The following is a 23,502-nucleotide window of genomic DNA, read 5'->3' on the forward strand; positions in this document are numbered from 1 at the left end:
GATGCAGGCTGGGCAGTATCTAAACCTACAGAGTTTAAATCCAAACTGAAGCAAACACAGGGCACTGGGGTACACAAGTATCTTAATGATGAAATTATGAGATTTCTGCCTACAAGATTTTTGAGAGCAAGAGTACAACAGGAAAAGCAGTCCAGGCACTTACTGGCCTCCATTTCACCATCAGAAATGGTAAGAAGAAATGAAGGTAGGATCAAGGCACATACCTGCCCTACCCTCCTGCAGAGGTCACCAGTAACACACTAAAAAACCCAAACCCTAATAATAGCTGTTGTGTGACAGGCAGAGATAAGAAAGTTAGGTCTTTGTGAGCCTTTTAAGAGAAGTACTACTGTAACATCAGCCAAGAGAAACTCAAAGAACCACTTTAACTACCAATTCATAAAACACAAATTATGCAAAGAGGCAAATATACTACATCTACAAAGCTGTTTTTTCATAAAGCAAACAAGCACAGGTTCTCTATAAGCCATATCACTCAAGACCAATTACATGGGTTTCTGTACCAAGACAGTACATTAAAAAATACTTATTCCATTTTGACTGTTGCATTTTTGTTGTACAAAATATCTCATTTATACACAAACCCTTGATTTAGTTTGCAGGTTTTAGTTGCCATAGAAAAGACTGTCAACCTCACCAAGCCTGCATTTTAACTCCTTTTTGTTTTGTTTTGATGGAGAAAGAATATTCTACTGTCCTTGACTACATGTGCAGAACTCGGTTTTCCATATTTGAAAGGAAACATTGTCAGGAGGGATATAATTTATGTCCTAGTGCCATGTGTTTCATATTTTCTGACAACTGTAGATTAAGCTTCATTCAAAGGTGATAATTAAAATTTTTATGAGCATATCTAATATTAAACAGCTACTGGCAGGCTATGGTGCCTTGACTGCTTAATGCACAGGGAAGAAAAGCAATAAAAATTAACTGTCAAAGCAGCAGCTTGATCTTTCCTGTCAGCTACCAAAACAGCACTCTCAGTCATGAGACTCTCTCCCATATAAAGGTTACTGAATTTGTTTAGTGCAACAGTTTCCAGTATATCATCTGGCCAAAATACATATCATCTTACAGCAACAAGAAAAGAATAGAAGGCTTCAAAATAAAGTGGTATTAAATTTATTACAAGTAAGTTGTTAATCTAGGGTGCTGCTCTGGGTAATAAATTGAACTGTTAAAAATGTAGGCAGAAGCATTAAGCTGTGTCTATTTTCAGCAAAACTAAGGGTTTTGACCAAGGGTACCACAGTCACTTCCAAGCAATTTGAGGAAGCACCCTGCTGAATGTATGTAGCAGGATTTTTTTCTATTTTTAGCCAGGTGTATTTCCTTATCTGGCTCAAGGAATGAAAATCTTTGGCAGTATCAGGTCCTCTTTTTTTTCAGTGGCAGTCAATACTCCTATCAACTCCAACCTGTCAGGGAAAACTGCAGCCTGCATTAAGCTATCTATTGGAGGAAACACTTTCTTCTTTTTGAAACAAGGTATAAAAGATGCAAACAGGGTCTCTCAATCCCAAGAGAAATTCAGCGTGCTTTACCTTGTTTAATTAAATCATTAAAAATGCACACTGGAAATGTTAGTCACAAAGGAACCTACTGCTCAAACAAAACAAAACCAGTACATCTTAAACAGTTAATAGAAGCTGCACAGATTCTGCAGTCAGAATATTACATTAGTCATAGCAGGCTTAATGGAAATCTTTAAATTATGTATTGCACACGGAACAACGTAAGCAGTCACAACTTATGAAATGCCCGAATTAAGACGACCCCTTCAAATTCAGTCATGCTGTACTCAGTAGAAATTCTTCATTACTTAGTATTGCTGCACAGAACTACTACCATGCTCCTCAAACATATATGGAAAAGTCACTTCATATGCCATTATTTAAAATTCTTCTTAAATGTTCCATGCTCCACTTTTTACATATAATTCAAACACAACAAAATAGAAAGATGATTAATAAATACATTGAAAAGACTGACAAACATCAACAGAAGGTAAGTCAAGGTGTACAACAATTTCAGAACTTGATGTTCACCAGTAACAGGATATAATAAACAAAAATACACATAAAAAATTAAATTTGGGCTCCAAAAGGATGAATAATTGAACAGTACCCATTGCATTTCTATAAAGGTGAAGGGACGAGTGAAAAAAGCTGAGATTTTTATATCTCCTTTATATGCCTAGGGAGTGAAAAGCTTTAAAGTAAAAAGTTTTAAAAAGCTCTCATATTTGAATAAAATCTATCACATTCTAGACTGCATTCTGAAGGAAAGGGCAGCTGAAAGATATCCCAGGGAAGAGATTAAGCCTTTGTTCAGGCTCATGGTGTATTTCACTGCAGAAGGTCTGTCACTGTAGGTAAGACAGCTTGCACATATTTCCAAAAGGGCTAAGGGCAGAGTCCCAAGAGTGAAGACTGAATTCAGAAAGAAGCTCGAGATCTTCGCAGGTCATGCCACATCTTTGAGGAGATTCCAGACATCAGGAATGAGTTGTACAAGCTCTGACATTCAAAACAGAGTACAAGGTCCGTGAGATGCATGAAGGTCCTGAAGAGCCCAATCAATTTGAGCATTTCAAGACAAAGTGTAGAAGAGTGGATACCAGGATGCAGCAAGTAGATGTTAGCTTGGATGTCTTGGCTTTGATACTATCAGCTGTCCTTGCCTAGATTCCATAGAAAAATCTATCTGTAGGGAGGAATTAAGTCACAGAGGCTCCCTAGGTTCACTAGGAAGTGGCAATGCCAAATGGGCAAAGCACAGGATGACACATTCAAGAATGGCCTCAGCATCCTTTTAGTTCGGGAACTTTTTTCAGCAACTCAGTTTGTGCTTTTTCCAGGTTTACAGTAGTCAAGAAGAGGGGACAAATCTTGTCAGCAATTTAAATCAAGGAGAGTGGTTTCAAGACATGCCAGGGTAAAGGAAGTAACTTCTGTATTGTAGTACATTTAGATGACAGAGGTTTTATTTCCCCAAGAAATCAGCAGCAGCAAGCTTGCATTATACAATTCTGGACACTTCTTTACATTGAAAACAAAGGTGGAAAGCTACAAAGGTATCTTATCCATAAAGCCAGAAGGCTTCCTGGGGACTTCAACCTAAAGCATAACACGGTAATTGCAAGCAATTTCTATTTCCTTCTACAAACCAGCTTGTTGATTTGAAGTCATTAGAGCGTTGCTCATTCTGATGAAGTTTCCGATTCATAACCTGCTCGCCTGCTAACTCCGCTCTGGTTTTATTGCCACAGTCACAATGATTCAAACACTCTCATAAAACCTTGTGAACGTAAAAATCACTGTGTATGGAGTCCTAACATTCTGGTTAAGTGACCCCTGAAGATTTATATATCCATTTGCTTTTGCTTGCACGTTCCCATGATCTCAAAATACAAATCAGTTGAACAAATTCACAAGAAAAACTTCAGCACAGGTGGAATTCCCTTCCCTCAGCATTCCTGGCCTCCAAATGGGAATACAAGTGAGAAATGGGATACCATAACGGTTTGCTCAGCAGTAAAACAGAGCCTCTTCGCACATATCAAAGATCAGTGCTGTAAACTTTTATGACAGTATTGTACATGGCTGCTAGTGTAAGAAAGAAAAAACAATACAGTGTTGCTTTGGGGCACTGACCAACTAATACGAACATATTCAAAGACAGAATGTTAGTCTAATTTCTTGAAGAAGAAAACCAGAAAAAAAAAGGTGAAGAGTTTATAAACACGTTTAGCTTTATATTATATTTAGTTTTGTAAATGTTATATGTATATAACATATAATAATAATTATATATATTATATTTGATTTTGTAACAATTAATTCAATGTAAAAAGTTGATATTTAGGCATTCATTGAAAATACTGTTAATAAGGAGATGACTAGATTCAGCAACATACATCTAATGACTCTTCCATCAGTAAAAAATTATTGAAAGTCTTTCCCTGAAACTGAGAATTGTCTATCTTCTTATTATCAGTTATAATGTCTATCACATTCATTCATTAAAAATGTGTTCTTAAGAAATATTTTCGGTCACGTACTGAATTCAATTATATCCCAAATAATACAATCAATAAGATAGAACTTGTGATACTAAGCTTCATTTTGTGGTAGATTTAAACTAAGAAGAAATCCAAGGCCACTCAAAAATCTCTGAATGGTCTGAACAATGTAACATATCACAAAAACTGATATGCAAAGAAGAAAGCTATAAAAAATGTTACATTCCAAGATTTGCTACAGACATTGAAAAGAAAACAAGACTCCCTGTATGAAGATATTCTTAAAAGTTAACAGTGGTATTGCACAAAATTAGAAAAAGCGATTTTATGACGCGTATTTCAAAAAAATTTCTGCTCTAAAATAATACCCCTTGCAAGACCAAACAGAAATTCTGCTGAAGTGGCAAGTGATTACTTCCTACATTGTATTCACAGGATTATTTGAGGTTGCTTGAAAGGGCCAACACAACAAACAAAATCCCAACAAAAGACACAAGAAATAAAGACAGCCATCATGATTAAATGAAAAAGTAATCCAACCAGCATAGTTTTTCAAGTGATTGGGTAAATTTAGACACACAAGACCATAACTGGATATTAAATAACATTACACAAAGTGAGAACAGCGAGACATTTTCGTAAAGACAGATCTCCTCAGAATGTCTTATCTCATTGTTGCCTGATAATTTATTTTTATTTTTCTGCTTGCTTGCTATGACTTGGAAGTAGCTTTCATTTGGAATCCTTTTATATTTCATTTTAGATTATAACCAGTTTGCATTGGCCATCCAGAAGAAAATTCAAATTGTTAACTTCCCACTTTTTAAAACACTAAGCTTGAACACAAAGCAGAAGTATCATTTTAAGCAGAGAGAAGACTGGGTTTGGTATCCAGCAGCTGTTACTATTGTGATAAAAAGGAATTATACTTGAAGCACCTTAAACCCCTCCTACAATATATTTCTAACTAGGAAGCTAAAGCTATGACTTATAATTGTATTTAGATTAAAAAAACCCTGTAGTTTTCTGTCTCTACAGTGGTGATTAAATTCTCCAATAAAATGACTCACCATGGTTCCAAATGGTATAGCTCTTGAAGCATGATAATAGATGGCAATGAAGTTAATGAAGAAGGCAGTTCCACACACCATTGCTGGAATGAGGAAGGCTCCGATGAACATCTGCTTTATCCATCGCCTTCCTGCAAGAAGGGACATTCCAATGAGACTGGTGACACACAGCATGTTTTGTTTAAAAATGTATTAGCAAGCTCTCCAGGATTCAGATGCTAGACTACTTCTCCCACAAAAAGGTGAAAGAAACAAATATCAACATACTACATCAATACAAGAGCCAAGAGTGAACTAACAGTTTCATTTGACTCCCAATCACTCACATTAATCAATTAGTAGGCCAGGTGAACAGACAGGAAGAGCGATACAGCGTGAGAACGTTGCAGCTGAAGAACAGCATATGCTGACTAAGCTGGCCAAAGGAACCAGGTATGAAACCTAAGTGTGTATGTAGGCTGCAGATTAGTAGAGACAGAGACAGCAGAACTGGCCCTGTGCAGAGCCTGCTCACACTCCGAGAGCACAGGAGAGCTCAGCACTGCTCCCAGGACAACTCGGCGCTACAGCTGCTTCCTGGCAGCACCTGCTCCGCGTTGTCTTGACCCAAATAAACTGCTTCCACACATTCAGGATGCATTAAGGAACTGGCTATCCCTGGTATACAGCAAGCTGCCACAGCATTTAGCACACAGCAGAATTGAACTCTTGACATCTTCAACAGCAGAAAAGGTAGAAAGAAAGTGATTTCGAAACCCCAAGAATCAAGGGAACAGTGACACTTGTTAGCAGTTATTACTAAGTTTAGAGCTCCCTAAGGAGCTCAAAGAAACCCTCTTGGGCAATGCCTTAAAAATTTGCACTTTCTTTTTATGCTCTTAAATACTGTCTATAATTAAATTTAATACACCATAATATTAATATGCAGTAAATAAAAACAATCAAAATACAGCTTTTAATTTTTTTCAAGACCATCATATGTATTTTCACCATGAGCCAACATAATCAGCATTTCACGGCTTGATATATATTTGATCTGCAAAAAAAACAGGCAAATCTGGCTCAACTATACAGTATGGTACATTTCAGACCAGCAACCCTTATCTGCCTAGATCTGTTTTTGTACAAATTGCTAGGTTTACAAACAAGCCACATGAAAAGAAACATCTAGCCTCCAAACTCAAGAGTACAGCCAAGATTGAATACTAACAAGTACATCAGGCTAAAAAGATATAAATTTTCTTTCGCGAACTTCCCAGAATTATTTTTTCTAAAGTACTCTAGAAGATAATAGATATTGATTACTCTTTTATTGCAGCATAGGGAATGGATGAAGCTAGTGGACTGCAAGGATCTAACTGGTCATAGCTCAGGCACAGTGGGGAGCATTTGACGACAGCCTGCCCATATCTGCTATGTCGATTTTATTTGGCTTCTGCTCTCTACTGACGCTCATTTTGATTTGCAAAGTATAAAGTCAAGTACATAGTGGAAAGCAGAATAACCTTCTTTAAAAGATGATATAAACAGTTTTTCCCATCCCCAATTAATGGTAATAATAGTAAATAATCTATACTCATCCTTTTCATAGCCTCACATAACCCCCTAGTACCTACAGAAGAGGACCATGTAGGAGTCAGCTGGAGAAGATGACATGAGCTGTTTAACAGTGTGTAACAGAAAAGGGAGAGGCTATTAAACTCTGGATGTCTTGAGCCAAACAATTATATACAAGAGTATAACAAGCAATTCATAAGTCACAACTGTTAACAGTTTTTCAGCTCTTATTACTTTTAAATTAACCTAAGACTTCAGCTACCTCTTTAGAAAGTGCAGCCAATACTGAGTAGATAATATGAAAGTTAAATATACTCAAAATGGTTTTTTATTCAGAATTTAATGGAATCCATCTGAATGACCTAACTCCACGAGGACACTTCTATATTGGTGCAAATCAGAAAATAATAACTTCTCCATTTAACAATACAATGAAAATGCTGAAACATGAAAACAATTTACCTCCTTGTCTGGCATAAAGGCTTCCTCCAAAATATCCATTCACTGGCGATGTCGCAGCATAAACAAATATAGCTGTGCTAAGCATTGATCCTCTCCTACGAGAAGGGATTTTTTTGGTAAATGGCATATAAAACCAAACATGATTAGAGCAAAAAAAAAATACTGCAAGGCATGTATTTTTAGCAGAAGCAGTTATTTAATATTTTTCTGTAATACAAAATTTAACAGTGCTTAAATTGGGAAATCTGCATAAGAATGAGAACTGTTTGTATCCAAAGCTTTTGTCCAACCCAAATTCAATGTGGGAAAAAGAGTTTTGACATACTACATTCTTTTCTAACATGCATTTATTTTCACTGGAGTACAAACATTTCTCCTCTGATAAAAATATTCTGACATTTGGATGTGTGCACTTTGTGTATAAATAACTATTTACATGACAAACATTAAGCCTAAGATTCAACTGCAAATAAAATGCGAAAAGGCCAGTATTAAAAAAATATACTAAGATTGTGAATAATGTTTCTGCCAGCCCTCAGAAATTAACTTTTCAGACAGAAAGTGTTCATCTTGCAGAAAATTAGATTTAGAAACTATAAATACTATAATGAAGTCACACATCAGCATTGAGTAGTGCAATCAGAAGAACTTAGTAATTTTTAAATTATCACCTCATTAGATGTTGGAGTACTCATTTTGGCATAATTTTTCTGAAATTTTACAGCCAAAGGTAATAATTTTAAATCACAAAAGCCATTTCCAAATACATTTTTTAAATTCATGTCTAAGAATAGCAAGATATAAATGTTATTAATTAAAATAGACTTGTTTCCCCACATCCCTCTGCTATTCTTCAACAGCAAATAGCAGTAGGTTTTCAGACAGCTTGCTGTACTTTCTTCAAAGTAGTTGTTCTGAGAGATTCTAGTCTACTGCCATTTTGGTTTTTGAGGCACCACTACTGGATGTTTGCTGTACTCAAAGAAGAAATCTTTAGCACTTAGGCTTCCATGACTGCATGACCAAAGCAAATATATCTAATGGTCACACACACTGAAGATTGTTTTACTAACATTTGCTTCTTAAAATCTTCTCCTAACTTAACACAATTTAGAAACATGCAAAACTCCAAAGACCAGGTACAGTCTGAAGTGGCACATGTAAAACCAGGCTACCAGTAAAAAGACCAGAGTTGTTAATCTAAAATTATCTCAAAATTTCTTATTTCTGAGCTTACTCACATTTCAAATACTCTAATGAAAATGCTTCTCAAAACACAAACCAGTATTAATAAATTAATAACTGACATGACCAAATTTCACTGTGAGACTTTTAGTTGTCATCAGCTGCATGATGGCTAGGAGTTTAACAGACTTGAAGAACAGTGACAGGCAATCATTCTTGAAATTCTGGTTTACAGCCTTCTTCACTCACATTGCTATTTTCCTAAATATATAAATTGTCTGCACTAGATTTGGTCAAATTGTTCCATTACATTTGACCAGAATTAAATTCACTTTGAAAGTGATAGAAAGGCCTATCACAATAAAAGACTAAGTGCACATATCTTTTTTAAAATTACTGTTCTGACACATTCCACAATTGCCATTACTAACTTACAGCTTCCCTACAGTGCACAAACATTCTAAAATGGTTTAATTTCCTCTGAAGGGCTGACATGCTGCACAATTAGAAGTGTGTATGTACACCTATACAGAAATATAACCATGGGGCACAAGGAGGGGAATAACACCATACAAAAAATGGAAATATGCCAAGATGCTGGTAACTACAGAGTGGCTTTTTACACAGACCATTAAAAGGCAGCTAAATTCAAAAACAAGAGTTCTCTCTAGTGGCACATTAGAAGTATTACAACTTGTTAAAATCAATAGTTACAGGTGAAATTCAAGAAGAACAGAGATTTGAAAGTTTAGTCATTGCTTAAAACAAAGCACTTGTAAGAAAATAACCAACCAGAAAAAAAAACCCCAAGCAAACCAAAATACAAACGAGTAACCCAAAAATCTCTAACAGATAAAAGGCAAAGAAGAAAACAGATGAATTGCAAGTAGTGTGTTAAATTTAAACTTGAGTACTATTTGTTTGTTTTAAATGAATTCTCTCCAGTCAGGACCACAGCCCACCTATTGCTGGAGGAGGTTTTACATCAACACAGGCCGAGCACTGTGTTCAAAAGAGCTTCAGAAAGTACATCTCCATTCCTGAGAAGACTTGTGGATAAGATTGACTTAATGCATTGTCAGTAGCAAACAGGACTATTCACAACAGAATACACTCTTACTTCAGCCTTTACAGGACATGGTAGGGAATATAGGGTAAGAAATATAGTAATATCTTGTCCATCTGGATGAAACCAGGGATGAAATATGTACCTTTTAACATTTATTTCCCATATCATCTACATCTGACTCTGCAGAACAACAAACTACTTTCATAATAAATCATGCAAAAAGCAAGCATTAAAAGAGAAAATCAAAGCAGACCAACTCATGTGATAACAGTAGGACAAAGTTTCATTACAAATTAAAAGATCACTTCTTAATATCACATCTGATCTACAGAGAATGACTAAAGACTCTCAAACACTTTTTTCAGGCCAGTTAGAACTGAATTTCTGTAATTATTTTGTTCATTTAAACATTTATATATGGAAGACATGACACAATTATACTTACTCTGTGTATAAATCTTCTATCATTGCAACAACAATGACTATAAGAGACACAGCAAAAATTTGACAGCCAGAACCAATAAGCGATGAAAATATTAGAGGATGACTGGATGGTCTAAACACATCTCCATGGACCTGCTTCCACCCATACTCATCACCTAGATCTCTGTCCTGGGAACAACAACAACAAATTTTAAGTCTAGTCATGACAATTAATGACAAACACACAAGCTAGATATAAACAAAAGGTCTGATTTATTAAAGCAACTTCAGGTGCAAGTGTGTCTTCTCTTCTGAATGCATCAAACCCAGGAGAAAAGTTTACTTTTCAGATGCTTATGGAAGACAACAAAAAATGACTACTGGAATGTACGATGCAGTAAAATCTATCAGAATCCCTCCCTGTCCCTAAATCCTCTGAAGTATTTAGGAGTATATGCAGGCTTACACTACCAAATCAGAATGGACTTCATTTAACCTAAGGCTGGATATGAACATTAACACAGTGACTATGGAAGAATTTTGGGTTGCAACCTAGGAGCATGTTATAAAGAAAACCAGCAACACTTTCAAGACACACAAAAGGCAGTTTTCTGTCCAACTGAGGAAAGCCATTCAGAGCTCCTAACACAATGAATGTATGACAAGAAAACAACAAGCCTTAAAAAAAAGTTTTTAAAACATGAACACAGATCTTACCATATCATCCATTTCTTCCTCCTTGCTGTATCTTGCATAATCTTTTCGCAAAGTTCTCATTAATATCATAGACACTAAGCCAACCAGAAAGATCACCATCATAAAAGAATTGAAAATTGAAAACCAGTGAATCTACAAAAAGAAAACACACCCTTAAGGTTTAGAACTGTAAATGTGTTTCAAATTGTTCCAAAAAGGATAAATGCCTAGCAGAACAGCTTGTCAGCACCAGCTAAGTAACAATAAACCATACTGTAAGACTACATTTTCAGAAAGTCACTCAAAAACTGGCACATGAAGCTTTTCAGGAGCCAGCCTTGCCCATGACAAAGTTATCACAGCTTAGCTAAGCAGCAGCTAATTTTGAACAACTGGTTGTGCATGCTCCCTTGGTAAACACAAGGCAACACGATGTACTGCTGCCTTCCTGGAGAAGAAGTTTAAGTAGCAAAAGAGATGCTCACAGCCAAAAAGTCAAAGGAACTATTGCTTTGCACAGGATCAAAATGTGCAGCAGCATTATTTTTCCTCTGACAAGCATAACTTCTGGTTTTCACTGGGCTCCAAACAGAATGCGAAATCTCTAATTTCAGAAAGTTGCACAGCTCACTATATTACCCTTAAGGAGACTACAACCCCAGATTTAAACTATCACAACTGATACCACCAACTGCTTTAGGCTAATGCCTTTTGCTTTGCATTTACTTCAGAAAGAAGCATACCTAGGGCCAACTGCAGTTATTCACCCTACACGGCTGCACAGTTTCCCTGAAGCTTCACTGCTTCTCATCATGTGAATATATCTTCTTGAACTGCCATGTATATTCTGCAAGTCTGAAGCTTGCCTGCATACTTACTGAAGCACTCTAAAAGACTGGAGCCATCCTTTTTTTTCGCAACAACACTGGCACTTGAAAACTAGACCTAGATCCCCCTGTTTCATTGCCCCGGAACACCTGGGACATCTGAAAAACCAAAGGTATCATCCAAAAATTCCATGACATCTTCTGAACTAAAGTAACCATTTCAAAGGGTTATTTTGTAAGGTTTCTTAGAACAATACATACTCTGTGCTGAAAGAAAGATGGGTCAAGATATTTGTCAAATCGGTCTTCGAACTTCACATCTGATTTCTTCCATTTCACCTAGAGAGAGAAAAGTTTACATTTTAAAATCTCATTATAGTATGTTCATCTATACTCACATGCTGAAACCCAGAAGGTATATTAAAAACCACCCACTTCAGATGTTTTTTTCAATATGAATCCAGGTTTTGGCAAAACCAACGGAATGATGTTCTTAAAGACTGGCATCTACAGGTCATATGTGGAATGAACATCAGCCACCTTTCCTCATGGATCTGTTCTCATATATGCTTATGTGTAAAAACAAGGAAGAATCAGTCTTGCACTGTCTCAGTTCTCACCGTGTCTGTGAGGTTAACCAAAGATGCAAACTTGTCGTCAAATACAACAAAGCTTTTTCATGATTATAGAAAGAGCCCATGAAGATACTCATACTGAAGGCACAAACCCCCAAATCTACCAAATGTTCTTATTTTTCAGTTTTGTAAAATGAATAGTTCAAAGATGATGTTTTTTCCCCACAGGAGATACTTGTAAACCCTTTGAAAAATCCTCCCTAATTTCCTCAAGATTTCAGAACAAAGGTTAAAGAAAGAAAGCATGTTTAAATATGTTCAAGAATGACATGCTAGAAAGCACTTGATTTCTTTTTCAGTTTGGTTTTCTTTTTTTGCTGGCAGCAAATTGCCTTTTCTCAACATTTCCATGTGCTGCATTTTACGAAGCAAGGCTTGTGGAGAACATCTCCAGTGTTCATTGAGCAATAACAACACCGTGTGCTTCTGCTCCCCCAAAGGCAGCTGAACTCTGTTTGGCTACCATGAACCGAGACTGGTATTCAGTGAAATCACCTGTACCTAAATTCTCTGAGTACAGTGCCCAAGGAAAAAGATGCAGTCTAGCAGAAGTGTGGGAAATGAGACAATATAACAAAAGATTTAAAACAGATGCCAATAGGAAAAAAAGGGCATGAACTGAGATACAAGCCTGCTGGAAAGGAACTGGATAAAAGAGATCAAGCTGGACCCTAATAGACAGACATCAAAATTTTAAAAGCTTACAAAACTAAAAGCTGCAGCCCAAAACCTGTAAGACCACAGGATTCTGCAATCTAGACACTTCAACTGCCAATAAATAACCAGCTGGAAAAGTATGTGTTTATGGACATACTATCACAGGGTAACAGGATATTACTGCTATCATTTACTCCACAAGCTGCATAGAGGACTCCTTTGAATTTGGAAAATTTAATTGTATTAATTAAATATATGGTGCTAATACAGTAGCACAAAGTATTTTTGAGAATTTTTGCAAGATTTATTTTATTTCTGAAACTGCATTAAAAAATTAAAACAAGCCCATCCTAAAATTTTTTTCAAAAGCATGCCAAAATTTAAAAATATCAGGATTTTCAGTGATATTGAAACAAATGCAGCCCCCTTGTGCCTATCTTTTTAAAACACATGAGAAGCAACTATCCTTTCCAACACATGTTCTCTTACTGAGTATAGAAGAAAGTAGATTAAATGTAGATTAAATACCCCAATCGCTCACCACCATCCTGAGACAGACTAAAAAACCCGAAGACTTGAGTACTACTCACTTTGAGGTTTGATATGAATGTTCTTCAGTTCAAATTACAAACTTATTCAAGATTAGTAGCTCAAAACATTAATAGCTTTCAACATTTTGTTAAGCAGATACATTTCTCATTAGAGCATCTGTCACTATGAAGCAGTGCTTAGAACAAATGCACCAGAGACAATCTGTGAATTAAACAGCACACACAGGCCAGCCCAGCAATTGCCCAGTGGTGCCAACAGAACTGGATAGCTAAGTCTTGAGCTTTGTACACTAAAAAGTATTTTAAGAGAACATCTAATGTTATTTTCATTACTGGTAGCTACTCAGTGCTGTCCAACTTAAAATTCAGAGCAAATGGACTTCACAATGCTGGTGGAATTTGAAATAGCAATTTCAGAATTTCTACTATTGAATTTCTACTATAGTGTAAATGTCATTCTAAAAAGCACATACAAAACCTAATTATCTGCACTTTAAACTATACAACCTACTCAGCACAAGACCAATGTAATAGCAGCAAGAATATTCTCTGAAATAAAATCTTATGCTGACATCTGCTGCTAACACATTGTAGAAAAGCAATGCATTAAGAACTAGTTTCAGTATACAAATGTGGTGAACATGACAAGTGAATCATTACAGATTTAAGTAACGTTAACTAAATAAGGAGGAAAACTGAAAAATTGTTATCTCAATCAGCAAATGTTGTTTATTCATTTCCTTTTATGACAGCAATTCAATATAATAGAAGAGAGCTTCAGAAAAAAACCTTATAACCTCATTAATAAGGTTATATAAATAAGAAATTTCTACTGGAATTGCAAAAAGAAAATAAGCTTTGATAGTAATGGCTTGCAAAGCATAAAGGCTTACAGTGGGGTTTTGCCCTAGCTCAGAATCCAGTTCAACTCTATGATGCAAATGTCAGAGGTCCAAACATGAAGAAAATGTGTATCTACTTGAGGGTCCTCTATACTTCTAGTCTCCCTACCTTTTGGGACACATTCCTTTCCCACCAAAACATATTCTGCAGATAACAGAAGCTTCAGCATGTTTGGAGTGCTTCAAAAATCATAATTTTATATTTGTTATTAATAAATCTACAGAGGTTTTTCAGCAATTAAACAAAATATTTGAAGGAGTGAAGATGCATCTTCCTCTATTATAGCCCAATGTAGCAGTACATACTGTAAGTATAGAAGTACCTATTTCTGAGTTATTTCACCATGCAGAATTTCTTATCACAGGTGCATCACCAAATTACTTACTGAATATGACATCTGGATTTTTGTGTTTGGTACCAATTTCACCTTTCCTTCACTGGTCAGATTGACATCTACAATTCTATTTCCATTGTAACCAATTTCAAGTTTTTTGTAAGTCCAAAGGTAATAATCTTCTCCATTTTCATCTGCTTCTCCAACAATCCCTGCATAGGAAACAAGTGTAAGCATCTATTACAGGTATGTTTTCAGATATTGTGCATTTATTTTTAAAAATATGCATTATGAAAGTTTTGCCAGCTAAAAAATGCAACATAACTAAAGAAAACACAGAAGATATTATGCTCTTCTTTTCCACTCTAATACCTGGATTATCGTCAATCCACAGGTCTCTCCAAGAATTTTGTAATGGCATTAAACAAAAAAGCATGCAGCTACAAACACTGCAGAAGATGCAACAACAGTTCCTCTACCTTTATTTGCAATTCTCACCAGATAAACAACTAGCTAAATACAGATCCAATATCCCTGAAGACAACTTAGCCAAGACCTCTATAATTTCCAATTTCCCATCTACCTCTTAACTTTTTTTTTCTTCCTCTTAAAAATTTTACTTTCACTCTGTAATCCTCTTTAGCTGACTCCCCAACACATGCTTTTTGCTCTCATTTGCACACAAGTTTCCACTGCTTGCCAAGAATGTGTATTTGTAAGAAATTCTTTCCTGTGAGGGTGGTGAGGCACTGGAACAAATCGCCCAGGGAAGTTGTGGATGCCCAATCCCTGGAAGTGTTCAAGGTCACACTGGATGGAGCTCTGAGCAACCTGATTTAGTGAAAGGTGTCCCTGCCTGTGGCAGGGGGGTTGAAACTAGATGATCTTTACAGTCCTATCCAACTCAAACCATTCTGTGATTAAGTTCTTCATTTTCAGTAAGCTAATGCAAAATGTCTCATCTACTACAGAAAAATTCCAGAGACTGTACCATGCTGGAGAGAAAAAAAAAGTCTAGCAGTCACCAAGTTCACAGGCTACAAGTGTCACCTTTGATATCAAGACCATCATACCAAAGATCACATACAAGATGTACAAGATGGAAACTCACAGTAAAAGCAGCACTCAAGATATACAGAGGTGGGGGGAATGGGAGAACAAGGAGGTGAAGGATATAGAACAGGCTATCACAAAGCAGCAGGTATATGAAGGAATGGCACTTGTGCATCACCTGTGTTTTTTAATTTGCAAGGTGGTGTTTTTCTGTCATGTTTTTTACTCATGCTCATCTGTCAGGATTGCCTTGTATATGCCATCCACACGGCACACGTGCCAGTTTGTACCTATGCCATACAGCCCAGCACCTGGCATACCATCTGGGCCCACGGTATTATCCAAAACCATGGCAACGGAGACCTCTAAATTACCTAAAAGGACATTCTGATCAATCACTCCCTGAAGGAGTGAACTAACACAGTGCCTCATATACTTAGGGAATGTCCAGAAACAGTCAAGCCTTGTCTCTCCACTGTGGGACAGAATTGTAAAAAAACAAGTAAAATAAAACTCCTTCATGTAAACACAAACTACACATGCAAAACCGTTAAAAGCCACTAAACTACCATGAAAGTAAACCAAATAGTTCTTGTGTTAGCAGTAAAGAAAAGTAGCAGCAAAATAAAGTTTAAACTCTGAAATAGTTTTATGACAGTTGCTATTCATGAACACAATAACATGGACCTTACATGTAGCTTATCTAATTAACACTCAAACATTTTAAAGAATTTAACCCTAAGAACTTGCTATTATTAAATCAGTGCTCAAGAAACAAAACAGATTTCATTGTTTTTGTAATTCATTAGTATAAGCCATCCTACTGGTCTTTCAATGCAAAAATCCCTCAATTTATTTCAAAGAATCATAGAATATGCTGAGTTGGAAGGGACTCATCAGGATCATTGAGTCCAACTCCTGGCCCTGCACAGTATGATCCATGAATCACACCGTGTGCCTGAGAGCATTGTCCAAACGCTTTTTGAACTCTTGTCAGGCTTGGTGCTGTGACCACTTCCCTGAGGAGCCTGTTCCAGTGCTCAACCACCATCTGGGTGAAAACCTTTTTCCTGATACCCAACCTAACCTGACTCCCTCCCCTGACTCAGTTCCATGCCACTTCCTTGAGTCCTGTCACTGGTCATGAGAGTGAAGAGATCAGCACCCGCCCCTCCGTTGCCCCTCATGAGGATGTTGAAGACCACAAGGAGGTCTGACCTCAGTCTCCTCTTCTCTAGGCTGTGTTATTTGGTTTTACATTCTTGTGAACGTGGTTTACATGTATGTTTTATGTTCTTGTAACAAAGCTTAGTCATTAAATGACTCCACAAAACCCACTAGTACAGTACTCAGGTAGGTGTAATCCAGTTATTAATACATAATATCACTCACCCCATATTGGCAAGTCATCAATATACATCTGGTACCAATAGTGATTTTTGATAGCATACACAAATGCATCTCTTCTTCCTTTGTCCAAGTCAACTTCACAGTAAGTAGTCTGCATTACATCATCTGCAAAAAATTAAAGCACAGTTAAAGATTTATTAATGAGCTGGCTGAAAGCAAAGGTAAACCAAGCAAATGGAGGAATGGACACTGATGAAGCCTTCAAGCCATTTTGGCTATCCTCAAGTAGGTAACAAAAAAGGACATTTAAAAAGGAACCATTAAAGCAATTACCTGATTGTTTCCATAAATCTACTCTTCCACATGCAGAAGCTTCCCACACTTTGGATATTAAAAGGTTTTAAAGTATCCTTTTGCTACTTCACCCACACTAAATTAAGATCCATCAGCTCATGGAAGATTTACCCAGATAGATCATGAGACCTCTTCTACTTTAACAAGAAATTATTAACAAATACCTAAGACTTTGTACAATATTATCTATTTTAGTACAATAACTCCCACTATTTTGAAAATAAAATAAATCCACCTCTTTGAGTCGGAAAGCTATTCTTCCCCATCTACAATTCATAAGTCATTCTTTCAAATCCCAGTTTCCTTCCCTAATATTTCCTTCTCAAGTGAAAAAAAGACATGTTTACAAGAATTCAGGCAGCAATAGATTTAGAGACAAGTCCCCTCTCATGCACATCTTACTAAAGTTTTCTTCACTCTGCAAATAGTGAAACACAGTGAATGTAAAGAATTCCAGCTTCCTCTCAGCTCTTTTTGTTATCACTGGAATTGAGGACTCATTTCTGGTAGGTAAAATACCAAAGGACATCACAGAGATAGTACAATCAAATCTGGATCAAGTATGTTACAAGTTACTCCAGGGCACATACACAAAACCCCAGCAGCATCATTAGAAACAATCTCATTCAATTCTCACGAAACACAGGCACGACATTACATGTGGTATAGGATGTCACCCTCAGCCACACCACACAGGTACAGTTCCTCTCACCTCCCCCTAAAACAAGTGAATGAAGACAAGTGCTCCTTTCACCAGCCACTGAGAACGCTGAAGTTGTCATTTAGTTACAGGACAGGATTAGATGGTTAAGCTTAAATCCACTGTGTTCAATGATTAAATGAAAGAAGCTTAGAACATCATGGCTGGGGAACCTGATGTCTACTTCATTATAGCTTTACAAGATCAAAAGTTTTGCATATGTTAGAGTCCTTAGCAGGGTGTGTATCCAAGAGGAATGTGACATTAAAGGTATGTTTTGTGTTGTGTCTACACAAAAGGGATGCCAAAGAGGTAACATGTGCTATGTAATACAGCTTCAATAACCTCTTGTAGCTCATTAAGCAAATTTTAAAAAAGCATGAAAGCATGACATTAAAAAAGTGTGCTTAGCCAAATTTCAAATTTCCTATGAACAGAGATCAATGGGGTTTTATTCAAACATGTAAACCATATAAAACCTCATTATATCTGACCACCTCCTAGTACAACACTGAACATCATCCTGAATGGCTGCCATATATTCAGGAGGTGTTGCAGAAGGAAGTCTGGGCAAAGAGTTCTCCATTAGAAGTATGATCATTTAGTAACACTTCCCAACAAGTGTAAAATTCAAGTATGTTAAAAAATCCTTTTTCTCTTTAAATTAACCTTGTCTAAATGGCATTGTATGGTAATATCAAAAATTAATTTTCCAACTGAAGTCACTACAATACCAATGTTCAATAAATTTAAAAATTTACTAGGTCTCAGGTGTAACAGAGGATGTCAATCTAAATACCTGAATAAAGAACCTGACATTAATTAAGGAGCATTATTACCCTAGATTTAGCTTGACAAGTAAATTAAGCCAGCTTAAAGTTGTATTACAATGTATGTTAATAATTCATTACTTTATTCACACAGATATTTATACAGATTTGACGCCTGTGATAAAAGAACAACATAATTCATACTGTAGCAGAAGGGAAATCCAGCTATCTTGTAAGATTGCAGGTATCCTTTCATATGACACATTTTTAAATACAAAAAGAAACACTAATTTATGGGTTCTTGAATATACTGTGGTTTTGCCCCGCCAGTCAGCACTATGAGAATTCAAGTGCTAACTTCCACTCTCAGAAGAACACATTTTTGCAGAACCATAATTTTTTTATTCTAGTTCAAAAATACAGGCAATGCCCAGTGATTCAACTGCCAGTTTTACTTACACAGTTTAGTATTTCAGTTAGTAACAGCTGCAGCCTAAATAATTCTTTGAATATGATGAACAACATGCAGCTTCATGCTTATTGCTGTACAGTCAAACCATGTTGAGAATGGAACTGTTTTTTATTGCAGAAGCTATTTTATTAGAACAATTCCACTTCACCTTTACTCACCATAAAGGATAAAATCCTAGTAGTATAAAATTCAAATCTAATTTTATTTTGTAAACTTGTACAACACTCATTTAAAGAGAAAACAATGCCTGTAATTGTTAGTCTTGCCATAATCCCAAACACACATAAGGAAAAGCATGGTTACCTGTTTACTTAGAACTCAGATATGATTCACACATTTATAAAGAAAATCCGTACAAGTTTATTATTGAATGGGACTTGAGCAGCTCCTAATTTACTTCAGCTGCAGGTTTTAGATACTCAACACTCTCTGAAGCCATATCTTATTCTTAAGACCCTGTGAATCCATTGGTACCAAAACATAAGCATCTAGCCATTAAAAAAACCAACAAGAACAAAAAACAACTGAAAAACCCAACCCGCAAAACCACCAACAGCTCTGTTTCTGTTTAATTGCAGCAACATTTGGACCACTGGTGGTGCAGAGATCAGAGCATGTATCAATCACACTGAGATAAAACTTATCCATTACCAAAAAAATATTTTAATTTCACTGATATTATCTAGTTACAATTATTTAAAAAAAAAAAAAAGTGAACACAGCTTCAGCAAAGAACATTAAAGAGTCGCCAAAGAACTGAGCTATCATCACATTTTAACAACCAAACTGGAAAAGAATTCTTTATACAAATGCTAAATTTTAAGGGCTGGTCTGTGAAATCTAAATTTTCCAACAACCACTGGATATAAATTGTACTGATTTTATGACAGTTTTTAAGCCTGTAAAAAAAAATTAATCAATCTCACACCACAACCCTCTACTCTTTTTTTACTTCAAAAACCTGTATATCAAGGTAATTTAGATTTCACAAATTTTACATAATTTCATATTAAATAACTACTAATAACTAGTGTTACAATTAATTTATACTTGTTACTCTGAAATTTGGAAAAAAAGAAAATTTTAATAGTTTTAACAGCAGATTAGAGATGGTAAAACAGAGTTGACTCCCATTTAGATTTCACTTCATGGACCAATGCTAGAAATGCAGAAGCTGCTGGATGCCAGCTAACAGCAAACAGATTATGGTCTTCATCTTTTATCCAGAGGACACAGATTGTAAGGGAAAAAGCTAGAAGTGCACATGTACAGCTTCACAGATCACATACACACACTTGGTAATCAACCAGCTACCACGTACCATCTGCTTTATAGAAAACATCTGAACATCTGACCAGCAGCCACTCTGGTTGGGAGTTAAATTCACTGCAGGCCCAATACAGATTATCAATCTATACTGAGCACCAAGGTGTTAATAATTAAATTCTTTTAAATTCCGTGAATGGGATACATCGTAGAAGTAAACATTAACTCACAAACCTAGTCTTTTCAGTTTGGTGCTGCACCTAGAGAGTACACTTATCACAGGAATAAAACAATCTCTTCATAAAGTTGGGGCAACTAAAGGAAGTAAAAATTACACATCAAACTGGCTGCAAAAACAAACATAGAAGTTTTATTGTGTTGAACTGCTGTCAGTTTTCTTCTCTGTTCTTTCCACTTTGCGTTTCTGAGCATATTTTATGAGGTTTGACAGCAAAACTATTTCTCCTATATTGAATAAAATTGTCAGCATGCTACAAGGTGTTACAAACCAGTAATGGGACTATTTTCCAGTGTTCCTGCAGGTGGTGTTCCTTTCTTAAAAGGAAAGATTCAACCCCCAACTCCTTTAATGCGGAGATGCTATCCTCTGTGCAACTTTAAAAATTATAAAGAATTCATGGTATTAACGAACTTTTTAAAAATCTTTTATTCCACTTAATCTTACATTCCACTTTTGTTATCCTACTGATAACAAAAATATCATCAAGTCTCTTATTTTGCAGATGTCCTGTTTTGGATAAAACTTTTACAACCTACAGAAACTAAATCCCACCTGATTGTAAATGCTCAGACAAGAAATAATATGCTTAAGTTCTCCATCCAGTTAAGCACTAGTGATGTAATGAAGTGCAGTGCTCTAGGAAAAAAAGATACATATACAGAGAAACACAAATTGAATGAAATTTATAAATGTTAAAATTCAACAGAGACAAAAAGAATCTGTTATTATTTGAAGCTCCGCAACTACCAGTTACAGATATCTAAAAGGACACACACACAGAAATTATGTCCCTAATACCAAGATATGTATTTGCAAAAGAGGTTAAATGTCTTCTCTGGAACAGTATGGAAAGATGGAGAGGGCAGGAAACAACAGGAAAACAAATAGACCAGCTTCATCCTGACTGGCATATGATGAGTTAGGGCCAATGCTATAAAGATGTTTGTCAAAGGCATTTTAAATTAGACACTGACCAGAAGGACACAATAATTAACTTTGTGTTAAGGTAGAATTTTGAGATGTTGAGCCCTTGGTACTCCTTTGCAATTGCAGAGAGTCTGCAAGTAGTCAATATCAGAGGAAAAAATGACATCTTCAGAATTAATAATTCCAGAATATTAATTCCAGCAAATATTTAAACACTCAAACACAAAAAAGCTTAGTTGTACTTTTTAAAATGTAATCAGTTACTTCAGAAGCACATATCTGCTGCAAGTATTTTCCTTCAAGGGCACACAGATGAAACCTTCACTGTAAACACAAAAGCCAATCGCTGTAGACAACCTTGCAGGGTACAAGATACACTCAGTTGCTAGCAGCAGCAAATTTTCAGTTCTTCTAGTTAAAAAGCCCAAGTTTTAAGGGTTCATGTATATTTTAAGTGACTAAAGGCACTGTGAATTGCTTACCTTTAAATTTGATGTCAAGACCACTAAATTCCAATTCAACTCCTTGAAGTGCTTCCCCTAGGGTTTCATGGTAATGGCTGATGCTTTTTTTTGATCCCACGCAGAAGGGAAGAGAGAAGTATTTGTATGTTTCTTGGCGATTGTGGTAGGGCCCTACAGTATTCATCCATAAAACAACTTCCTCTTTATCTTGGTACTGAAAGATAAAGTTATTGAGTTAGATGAGAACCTGAGCAGAATAAAAATGTTCAAGAAGCTCTCATTCATGTTAACTAGCAGAGCAGGACTGTTGAATCACAGGCAACAGTTACATATAAAGACAATTGAGCATTTTTGTCTTTTGGGTGAGAGGAATTCTAGGTAAGATTTTCAGCCTGCTTTCTAACAAAAAAAAAAAAAGCTTAGTTGATTATATAGTTTCTTAGAGCCTATCACTGAAGTATCAAAGAGAGAAGCAGAAGATGTAGAGAGCAGAAGTGGAGAAAAGCAGAAGTCTCAAAAATAAATAAGCTTTCACAAATTTTGTGGAAACACATCAGTTCAAAGCAAAATTCTGCTTATCTCCACTGAGAAAAAGGAAATATCAAGTTAATGTCTTGTTATACAAGATCTCAGTAAAGAAACTAGGTTAGCTACCCACGGTGACATGTATACTGTATTTTCCTAAAATGCAGCTTCCTTTCATTTTACTAATGGTATAAATTGCATTCAAAATTCCCAGAAGACTGCAATGCCTCACAGGAGACACTAAAATTAAACTGTTGCATACCTACAGGAGCCAAGAGGCAAAGAAGTCAGACAGAAGAACTGTATTTTGATGCATTTCCAACATTCTCACAGTGAAAAAAACAGAACAGCAAGCAGTCTGGTGGCTGCCATGAAATTCTTTCTGGGAACATTCACTCTTCACTTTCCACAGTTACTCTTAGCCAGAAAAATTTATTCCTTGTCTAGGAGCCAGTAATTTTTTTCAAGCCCTTATTACTTCTGAACAAAAGTATTTAATGCCATTAATCTATCAATATTCAAATACTGCACAAATTCAGGAGAATTAAGTGATCTCAAATAATTACTTGCACTATATCTGTGTGCATCTGGATGAGGTATCAGATTTGCTGATAACTACACAAAGTCTCTCAGCCAACACAACTTCTTCACCTACTATAATTTCAACAGAATAGGAGGGACAGTGACATAACTTTTAAGGCAAAACCCCTAATTATAACCATATATACATGAAAGCACAACCTCCATATAGGTTCTGATGTTTTTAAGTACAGAAGAATAAAGTACTATTTTAAGACAAAACCACAGACACAGAACACACTGGAGAAGCAAAGGAAGTCAAATGTTAATTAGCCGTAACTATTTCATAGTGCACAACTGAAATACTGAATACAGTTATGCATCTCCCTTTTTAACAAATGAACAAAGGTTCTTCAACTCCATTTATTCTGAATAAACACAGCTGTA

At 36.1% G+C, this 23,502-nt stretch overlaps 1 protein-coding gene across 2 annotated transcripts in view; it reads right to left on the bottom strand.

The window, feature by feature from the left end:
* The window catches only part of TM9SF3 (transmembrane 9 superfamily member 3), a 43,641-nt gene that overhangs the window by 13,603 nt on the left and 6,536 nt on the right, over nucleotides 1–23,502 (bottom strand). For both annotated transcript variants that reach the window (XM_018069077.2, XM_018069078.2), the window contains exons 2-9: nucleotides 22,030–22,225; nucleotides 16,860–16,982; nucleotides 14,466–14,626; nucleotides 11,596–11,673; nucleotides 10,529–10,660; nucleotides 9,834–10,000; nucleotides 7,135–7,229; nucleotides 5,116–5,246 (exon numbers count right to left, since the gene is read on the bottom strand). In XM_018069077.2, the coding sequence (XP_017924566.1) occupies nucleotides 5,116–5,246; nucleotides 7,135–7,229; nucleotides 9,834–10,000; nucleotides 10,529–10,660; nucleotides 11,596–11,673; nucleotides 14,466–14,626; nucleotides 16,860–16,982; nucleotides 22,030–22,195 (1,053 nt within the window). In that variant the 5' untranslated portion in view covers nucleotides 22,196–22,225. The remainder of the gene's footprint in view (nucleotides 1–5,115; nucleotides 5,247–7,134; nucleotides 7,230–9,833; nucleotides 10,001–10,528; nucleotides 10,661–11,595; nucleotides 11,674–14,465; nucleotides 14,627–16,859; nucleotides 16,983–22,029; nucleotides 22,226–23,502) is intronic.

The sequence above is a fragment of the Manacus vitellinus genome, unplaced genomic scaffold (assembly GCF_001715985.3).
Source record: "Manacus vitellinus isolate BGI_N305 unplaced genomic scaffold, ASM171598v3 scaffold_15_pilon, whole genome shotgun sequence".
NCBI lineage: Eukaryota > Metazoa > Chordata > Aves > Passeriformes > Pipridae > Manacus > Manacus vitellinus.